Below are 10,151 nucleotides of genomic sequence, written 5' to 3'. Positions count from 1 at the left end.
CCTCGCTGCAGAGTGTTTTCCTTCGGCAGCCAGCGGCCGCCCTCTGACCAGCTCCTCGCCTTGCCAGTGATCAGACACCGGTTCCTGCTACTTGCTAAAAACAGAGGAGCTACTTGCCAGGAACAGAAAATTAAAAGAGGAGGTCAGCCATCTGAGAGAGAAACAACAAGATCAGATTAGCCATTATAAACAGCTGATTTAAGCTCGGTGCAATAACGGCTAAGCCAGGGACTGATCCTGCTCTACTTGAGTCAAGACACCTTTCTCCTGGGGGCCCATCTGAGCTGCTTCTCCTAGGAAAGCACTGCAAGAGGGAACTCTTGCTTCTTAAGATATTCTTGCAAGTCTTGTCCAGCTCAAACCTTTAACACCGAGTTTCTAGCACGTAGGTGCTGCCAGAACAATATGCTAAAACTGCAATTAAGGGATAAAATAGACACAGTCATGCTTAGAACTAGGACAGCATAAGTGAGAAGAAAAGCTTTAATGTAAATAATTTTAATCGGTTTGATTTTAATACCACCAAATGCCTCTGGCTCCATATCTCTCCGATCTCCACATCTCTCTTGGTTACACATGCATGCACAGAGTAAACAACAGTCACTTCCATGTCTCCACTTAGTGCTTCCTTTATTGGAACATTTGCAGGTATTATTTATAGACATCAAATGGGATGAGAGTTTGAGATTTATACGCTCTAATCAGCTGAAGGTGTTTCCAAATAAATTAATGAAAGAAGTCAGAAATGACATTAAGAAATCCAGCACTGGATGTAAATCACAATGACTTTGCACCCCCTCTGCCTTCCCCTTCCTTCCTGCAACAGTCCCAGTGCTTGCCAGGGTATATGAACTTACATTTATTTTGATGTAAAACAAGAAAAAGGACGATGGAAATCTGTGCGCTCAGTATGCCAAGTTACAGTATTTGTGCATAAGAAGGAAAGCCAAAACTTGAGCTGGGACAAAATCATTTCCTATCACTTAAAACTTCCCATGCAACCTGTGTTATCACTCAAACCATACAGAAAGCAGATTTAATGGGGATGCTTTCCAGACCCCGAGTGGCTGCTCTGAGTTTCATGACAATTTCTTGGCCCTTTCTGGTGTCCTGCTTGCATCCCTGCCAATCTGCCTTCTCTTGACAGGTTCCTGAGCTGTTCTAACACTCTCCTGATTCTCCCAGTGATTTCAATCTTTGTTGCCATTTGACACCTCTGTTTCCCTCCTGCAGGAGCACTGGCTCAGAAGGATGGCCTGTCTCAGCCCGCCTGGCTGCTCAGGCCGGATTTTAAGGACGACTGAACACTCCAGGCATGCAACTGCAGCATCCCTCCCCAGCCAGTTTTCCTTTGCCTCTAATGTGTGAACAGAGAGCTTGAGCCCAGGCATGTTTTGGTGGATAACTAGAGCATTATTATAGACAATTACAAACAAGCATTGGAATTCACTCTGAAATGAGTATTTCATAGAGTAATGGACTCATAGAATGGTTAGAGTTGGAAGGGACCTTAGAGATTATCCAGTTCCAACCCCCCTGCCATGGGCAGGGACACCTCCCACCAGACCAGGTTGCTCAAAGCCCCATCCAGCCTGGACTTGATCACTTCCAGGGATGGGGCATCCCAAACTTCTCTGGAAAACCTATTCCTTACCACCCTCATAGTGAAAAATTTTGTCCAAATATCTAATCTGGATCTCCCCTCTTCCAGTTTAAAACCATTACCCCTTGTTATATCACTACGCTCCCTGATAAAGAGCCCCTCCCCATCTCTCCTGTAGGCCACTTTAAGTACTGAAAGGCTGCTATAAGGTATCCCCAGAGCCTTCTCTTCTCCAGGCTGAACAAGCTAGCTCTCTCAGCCTGTTTTCACAGGAGAGGTGCTCCAATTCATAAACATGTTCCATCCTTAAACTGTCCTAGTTCAATGGTTATTTCTATGCTAAGGTCACCCAACTGCCCATAGTTTAGCATAGCTGCCATCACTGACAAACAGCCTCTAACCTTTTGCAGGCAAAAGTGCAGCTATAGCTGATGATTACCATTGTGCAGAAAACCTCTTTAGAGAGACTAGAAAACACTAGATGACTCTTGGACCATCTCATCTTGATCTGTACCATCACTGCTATTGCTGAAGGAAGAGAAGGATGAAACTGGGGCAAAGAAACATTAGAGACGAGGACTACACAGAGGTTTCTCATTAACTTCTTTTGTTGACAGAAGTCTATCACATCAGCGAAAAGAACTTAATTTAACATGGCAGATGCTCAGAATGGGCTTGTATCAGCCAAATAAGCCAACATTCAAAACAAAGGTAGCAGTGCTTCTGAATCAGTGTGGCTCTTGCAAAGCTCCAGGGTTTGTGAGGCTCTCTGGGCGTGCAAAGTGATAGTTTTGTACCTCGTTATCCAAAAGTAGCACTTGAACATTATCCCCACAAACACTGTGTAAATATATATGTAAACACTACAGCATGTATCTACACACAAATCCTAGGTACAACATGACAGGGTGTATGGCAGAATCGTGTTGTATTCAAATCCTGATGAAAAAGCCCAAAGAAAAGTCTCTGAAATCCAGGCTGCCTGAAAAGCCCTGCCTCCAAGATGGTGACACATGGTTTCTGCAGCTGTAATACACAGACTTTTAATTAAATGTATGCAATTCTCATGTTGTTCCTGCCAGATTCCCAAAAGTAACATTTTGTGTATTTTCTTTAAGAAAATTATAGTTAGAATTAAAAGCCACCTCCCCTGAAATGAACAGTGGAGAGACTGTGGGATGTAGGAAAGCAACAGACTTTTAACTGGTTGGTCTTAGGAGCAATATTTGAAAATCTGAAGTACAAGATCTTGTCTCTTTCCAACAGGGCTGGAGTATTTCAACAAACGTATCTGCATTCAGCCAAGGTAAACGGCAGGTCAGGAAGCAATGGAAAATACAACTCTTCTGCCCAAGAAGCCAAAACAACTTCCTTCGTGGTACAGCATGTGGCCATGGAAAGAGTATAAAAACTGGGAACCAAAACCAGGGTTTCTGCTAATGAACTTCAACTGGTTGCTAATTTTTTAATTCCTGATAAGCAGTACCGCTGCCTAGACAACGGCTCATGGGACCGTGGAGGAAACTGGCTGGGTGATGATGTCATCTCATTAGCCACACTGCTTTCTGTTTTGCAGCATATTTTATTTTCTAGTTTGTCTGGGAGAGAAGTACTGGTTCAAGAAAACAGAGAGATCGATTTACAAAGCACTTTGGGGAAGTGCAAATTGATCCGACTTTTCTGAGTATGACATGTTTTTCTTACCAAATATTGAAATCTGTCTTAAAGAGAAACATATTTCTGTGTGTGCAGCTCATTTGTTCCTGTTTTCGTAAAATCCTTCACCTGGGCTTGACTTGCAATGTGGGTAGCACCTACTGGGGTAGAATTCCTCATGAGAAGGAAGAAGGCATGAAAGAATCATTCTAAAAATTCAGAGATTTATTCCTGTGGCATTTCTCGTGAGTAGAAGGCACGCAGGAAGGCAGGATGGCAGGCAGGAAAGAAGGAAGCTAGGCAGGCAGGCAGGAAGGGAGGAAGGAAAGAAGGAAGGAAAGAAGGAGGGAAGGAAAAGCTTTTATTAACATGGTCTTTGCACAGTACCCTGGTGCAACACTGGCTGTGATCAGAGCTATGAGTATCTAGTCCTTAGTCAACTTAATTGTTACACACACAGACTAGACTGCATATAATAAGGAAAACACTATCTAAAATCTGCTTTAAAAGTTATTTAACCAGAACAAATCATCTGGGAAAGTACAAATATTTCTAACTGGAAAAATATTTCTCTATAGCTGAGCTAGGCCTGACAGCAAACCTTAATGAATTATTAGTACCTTTATTGTTTTCTTTGGCCCCTGTGCACTATATTTGTAAAAAAAAAAAAAGTCAGTAAAAAAGAGAACAATTGTAAAAAGCAAATATTTTGTACAAAAATACAAAGTTTTAAAAGCTCTTAAAAGTATATTCCATATTATTGATAAGAGTTGGACTATATATATATATTTATATAAAATCTATATATTCGTGTATCTGTATAATTTTCCTACATTTGGGATTTTAGCAAATGAAACATACTGTTTACACAGTTGCTTTATATGTTTTTCTATATGAGTGACCAACAGTTTTACTCAGATTGACAGAATGTCTTTTCTCAGAAGACAACAGTTGCTTATGTATATGGTTACTGGTTGGGAAGAAAATCTATAACAGAATTAGTCCAACGGTATTTCCTGATGTTGTGGGTTGAAAGGCCTCAAATAATTGCAGGATGCTGGAGAACAGTTGCTGCTGAATTCCTTTATGCATTTAAACCAGTTTTCAGTGCTTGCTTTTGTTGTGGGTTTTTTTCCAAATTTGGCAGGCAATGTTGCTCTCTCCCAGGATTTTCTTTAGGTAAATTTCCGTAATATGTAGGTACCTGTAAAGTCACAGCCTATTACACTCCAAATATTTGCGCTACAGTATGAGAGAAAAAGAAAAACAAAAAGAAAAAAAATATGTTAAAAACCTGTGAAGATTAAAAGCATTTCCAAAAACAAAACAGAGAGATCAAGGTATGTTAAAAACTTAAGTGGATGCATATTCAGATCCTGTAAGCCCTGAGGATAAATATTTGTAAACCATGAAGTTTTCCTAAAATAATAAATGTATGTAGGAAGATGATGGCAAATTACATTGTTACTTACACATGGTCCTTTACTCTGTACACCCAAACAGTGCTATATACACACAAAGCCTATTTAGCACTTTGTTTTGGTTTGGTTTAGAGAGGCATATTTTACGGATGGGATGTAATTCTGGCTCTAGCTGACTTCTCCACCTGCCTTCACAGAAATTGAGCCTACATGTTTGCGACTGGAGCAGCCAGGCAGCCTCGGCAAAGCAATGTTTGAATAGGCTATATGGAGGAGAGAGTGTTTTGGGTAGAGCTCCCACCATGAACACAAATACCACCTAGCTCTGTGATGATGGGGCTGGGGTCTAAGCAGCCATGTGAACAACCTGCCCTCTGCCATTGCCTGTATAAGCAGAAAGAAACACCCCGTGGCAATCACGGGGGTGACTGCTCAAACACGTTAGCAGTTTATGGGTTCTCCAACTGCAACAGATGAGTTGTTTATGGCCTGTGGACCCAGCCTCTCAGCCCTACAGGACATCCGCCACCAGTGGGAATTTTAAAACCTTCTTAGCAGTCACCAAGTGCCTCCTGTTGCACAAACTCTCGAAACAGAGTTCTTTTGGTTTTCAAAGGCTGGTCCCCGAGCCATCCTAAGGCCAGCCTTCCCCCCTGCATGGCCATTGAGCCTATAAAAACAGCTTCCAGTGTGGCCAGGGTCTGGAGCACTCGTGCCAAATCACACTTGAAATTTTAGGCATGTTTGAAGTCTACAGGAGATGGTCAAGATGCAGGGCATGCTAGGCCTACAGCCAGCTTGAAGGCTGCTCTTTTCTTGTGGTGAAGGGACCCAAGATTTATTGCAATAAAACTAGCACCTGCATCATGCAGACTATTAGAAAAGCCCACATTGGGCTGGGTCTGAGTAGAAGTACTCCAAGTGTGATTCCCCTTCTTCCTCAACAAGGTACTGCCATAGCACCTAGTCTTATGCCTGGATCTTCTCCTCTATAGCTGTGGAAAATTTACTTGAATTTGGCCTCCTGGGGGTAGGGTGAAATAATCAAACCAAGTGACTTGCTTACCTTTGTCCATGTCTTTTTCACAAATGAAATTGTTAACATCTTCACAGTAAAAGTCATTCCAGAGCCCAGCATAGATTAACCCGGCGCAATCTTCCCCTGGCCCGTGCCCATGGCTCCAGTTATCAGGTTGCCCGGTTTTCCAGTTTCTTTCAACCAAAAAGCAAGAGATATGATTGCACAACGCAGCGCACATGACAGTTTTTCACCACAAGAAATTAACAAAAACATCATGAGATCTGTTCTGAACGGGAAATACACATTGAAACAAACAATACATAACTCTTGCTGAAAATGGAAAACAGATGTATTACAGAGCAGGGAATCTATTCAGCCTCGGGCTGCCAAAACTCAGAGACCTAAAATTAGACCGATGAACTTTTATTTCAGTTTCTGAATGCACATGCACATACAGTGGGAGTGCTCCATGCTCCATGTGCGTTGCTCCAACGCTGCAAAGCCTGTGCACTGCGTTCCTGCCGGTAGATGGGACTGAGAAGACCCAGTGGGCTCCTGAATGCTGCCCAGGATGGCAGCACCCTGCCACCACTCGCTGCAAAGCCCTCCAGCCACACCAAGGCGGGCCTCTCGGGAGGAACAGCAAGGATTTATCTGTTTTACATACTCATACTTGGATGCGAAGTGAATTTTTGGACTTATAAGGAATGTACAAAGTATATATACACATGCATCTTTTGAGATCGTTAGCTTTGATGGTGAAACTTAATGCAGCATGTAAAAAGCTTGCAGCAAGTGTTTCCTCATCCTGTTTTTGTTTAACAAGTGAGAAACGCTTCCAACCTTAGGACTTAAAAGCTCCTTCTTTTCTGAAGAAACTGGTTGATGAAGGGAGCTTGTGATTGCTGGCTGATACGGTCCATGCTCAGCTGAAAAACATGCCTGCCTGACACAGGCACCTGGGAGGACACACAGCTTTCCAGATGTAATGAAATACTTTGAAAATCAGCAACTGACAGCTTTGAGGTTATAACAGGGCACCTAAAACCACAGTGACTACACTATTGAAAGTAGTAGGTGAAGTGGGAATCAGTCACAGTGCTGTCATAAAGAGAAAGAAAGATGAAAACGGGGAGGGAGAAAAAGGGAAAAATACTACGGCTCATTTGAAATACATCTGACTTTTTCCATGTTTCTCATCAAAATGAACACCAATGAGATCACAGCTAATCATTTTGTAACATCTGACTGACTGTAGCCTGTTTTTCTGGATCACAGCATGCTCAGCTCTATAAACTCTGTAGTCCACTCCTCAGTATTAAAAATTTGGGTGGTTGCAATCTGTTCCATTTAGGACAAATTAGGTGTAGCCCTAGGATTCCTGGAGAGCTGCCAGTTCACTTCTCAGATGGCCAAAGCTTAGACACTCTCATTTCATGCATTTTCCTTATGTTTAATGTTTTCCACTTGGATTTGGGCTTTATCTAAAGGCTGGTCATTTTTTATCAGAACGAGTACTCTATTTATAGCTAGTTGTAATGCAAATAAGGAAAATTCAAACCAAGACAGCAAAACTGTCTGTGCTTTCCATCTCAACTTTGTAATAAAAGTCAGGAGCAAAAGTTTTGGCAAGAAACACTGCGCTATGTAGTTCTGTGATTCTTTCATTCAACATTCAGTTTTCTTCCTGGCAAGGAAAGAAAGCTTTGTGCATGGAGAAGGGAGAGAGAAAAAAACAGTTCAGCAGCACCCTCAGTAACGAATTATTTCGTTGGCATCTATAACCCTCTGGATCCACTGGATAATTTCTAGATGCTGCTTGTCGAAGTGTCAGCAAGAGTGATAGCATCTGCAGAAAATAAACACCATTGCTTTTTATTTACGTACGTGTAAACTGGTAAGGATCCATCCAGCCATCTCCATTCATTTTCCTTCTCTGAATCCGTTAGTCCAATCCAGAAGCTGCCTTTCCCAAAAATCTGCCTTTTTATCCATTGCTGTAGAAGAAAGACCATGGTCCATAACAAACAAACACAATCTTCTTTGGATCAATTAGCCACTCTGGTTTCATGAGCATCTTTGTTATCAGAGCAGGAAGGGCCAGAGAGATTTTTCTAAGCTGAAGGACTTAGTTTCAGGACTTGGCTTTGTGACCCCTTGCCCACCTTAGAATCTACCAGTGTTTGTACGTGAGTTAAAGAGCTAGGCATGAAAATTAGGTTGACATAAAGTCACAGCCAACATCTTATAAACACAAACTGAAAAAGCCAAAGAGCAAGCAGTTGTACCTTGACATCCCCACTGCTATGTAGCCACCAAACAGTTATGTTGAACATTAGTAAAAGTATAGCTAGATCACAGTAGTCTTAGACTCCACGTATTAAATAAGAAAATTTAAAATTAAATTAAATTCACCACTGCAAGAACCACATTTTGGTTAAAGACTCCATCTTTAAAGGTTCAAAACTCCTACAATTCTTGCCAGCCTTCCTGGCTGCTCTGTGCCCAGCACCAGCTGTACTCACACTGCCCTTCTGCACATGGAGAAGCTGCTGAGCAGGCAGAGGGTGAACAAAATGCTAACTGGAGTCAGTTTACTTCATTATATGAATTCATGATGCTCTCAGCTCCCCACTTGCCTTGTGGCTTCCACATGTTAGATAACTTCAAACTCTCTCCTTGAAAAACAGAAAGTGAAGGTAATTACCTGCTCCTCTTTGTTGTTTATGATAACCAAACGTGATGCCTTGTCTTCACAGAATAACTTTGCCTCTTCGAAAATTTCTCTTTCAATTGAAAAGTAGTAGCACTTTTCTGTATAGTTTTTCCAGTGAGGAGAACAACCTGTGATGTGAATTTTTTGTGTTAAATCTGTTACTGATAATTCAATGGAACAGTGGTAACTTTCTGCACAGGGCCAATAAATAGTGGAGGATGCCATACTCACCTACAGCATGTTGCCACCTAAAGTACTTACATACAGTTTGGGAATTTACTTATTAGGATCCTGATTCTGTGAAATCAAGGCTAGACTGTGTGGTCAAGAGGATTATTTATTACTCATACTACTGCTGCATTTTCTTTAGCCGTAAACATTAACTTAAATCAGTTTCAAGTCATCAAAAGGAAGACCAACAGGTATGGCTTCACTTAGAGTTCTTTGTGATAAATCCCAGAGATTTAATCTAAGGTAGCAGAGGTTATTTGAACCAATAACTAAGCGGTGAGCACTCTCCACTACATATATTTGTATCTCAGTAAAAGATGCATGTGATGTGTTGACAGCTTACCATTAGCCTCAGGCACTGACGTTGGTTCACTTTGTAGTGCCATTGGCATCCCCGGACCTGGTGGCCCTGGTGGTCCAGGTGGGCCCTTTGGACCAGGCATCCCAGGGACTCCAGGTAGCCCAGGTAGTCCTCGAGGTCCTGGTACCCCTGGTTCTCCAACAGTTCCTTGCAGGCCTTGAAATCCTGGTGGGCCTTGTGGCCCAGGTGGACCATCCTTGCCTTGTGGACCTGGTGGCCCTGGGTCTCCGCTTGGTCCAGGCAGACCAGTCTTGCCAGGAGAACCTCTCTGACCTTTGGAGCCAGGTGATCCTCTTGAACCTTTCCCTCCTTTTTCTCCTGGTGGCCCAGCTGGTCCAGGTGGGCCCTTTTCACCTGCAGGTCCTGGTGGTCCGGGCTCTCCTTTCTCTCCTTTTTGTCCTTTTAGGCCAGCGGGGCCAAGAGGACCTTGAGGGCCTCTGTCACCTTTAGGTCCCCTTGGACCAGGAGGACCTGAAACAATGTAAGCATGCAAAGTGGGGATATGGACAGAACACAAAACAAAAAGCCCACATGGAGTCTCAGACCAACAACATCGGATGTTCAGCACTGTGAAAACTGGGCTAACAGCTACTTCGAGCAGTGCTTGTAAAAGTACATCTGCTTCTCAGGCACCATATACTACTACAGCTCTTTCCTCAGCCTCCATGAAATACAGGGTACAGAAGAAAATAATCTGATGCACCTTGTCCTGTGAACTGGACAGTGACACCATGCTGCAAGTGACCAGCTGAGGTGCAGTCCCTGCAAGACACACTCCATGCTGTCGATGCATGCACTTCTGACTATCGATGGTCTTGTTCCCTCACTCTGCTGCACTTCCATTTGCTTCAAGCCCCATCCCTCCACTCTTAGACTACAGGACTCTTTCTCCTGCAATTACCCTGTTTTCTGCTCTGTCAATAACAGGTCACCAAAACAAGACAAAATGATGGATAGCGAGCAATAGGGCAACTGTGGGAAAGACCAGACATTCTAGTTGCTAATTGGCCAGCTACAGCAGGAAAGAGAACAATACTCACAATAGGAAATGGGCATATTGTGACAGAAATAAACAACAAAATGAATTTGGATTCTGATCATGGATGAGCAAATGCCTTGCCAATACCACCCTCCCACCCCCA

At 42.8% G+C, this 10,151-nt stretch overlaps 1 protein-coding gene across 1 annotated transcript in view; it reads right to left on the bottom strand.

Moving 5' to 3' along the window:
• Window positions 1–465: 465 nt before the first annotated feature.
• Window positions 466–10,151, bottom strand: part of COLEC12 (collectin subfamily member 12) — a 21,263-nt gene continuing 11,577 nt past the window's right edge. The window contains exons 5-9 of the mRNA XM_014938455.1: window positions 8,992–9,480; window positions 8,409–8,545; window positions 7,589–7,698; window positions 5,747–5,892; window positions 466–4,501 (exon numbers count right to left, since the gene is read on the bottom strand). Of these exons, the coding sequence (XP_014793941.1) occupies window positions 4,482–4,501; window positions 5,747–5,892; window positions 7,589–7,698; window positions 8,409–8,545; window positions 8,992–9,480 (902 nt within the window). The 3' untranslated portion in view covers window positions 466–4,481. The remainder of the gene's footprint in view (window positions 4,502–5,746; window positions 5,893–7,588; window positions 7,699–8,408; window positions 8,546–8,991; window positions 9,481–10,151) is intronic.

This window comes from Calidris pugnax, unplaced genomic scaffold (assembly GCF_001431845.1).
Source record: "Calidris pugnax isolate Ruff unplaced genomic scaffold, ASM143184v1 scaffold13, whole genome shotgun sequence".
NCBI classification, from domain to species: domain Eukaryota; kingdom Metazoa; phylum Chordata; class Aves; order Charadriiformes; family Scolopacidae; genus Calidris; species Calidris pugnax.
The sequence above is the reverse complement of the archived record's forward strand: the minus strand, read 5'-3'. Positions and strand labels throughout refer to the sequence as shown.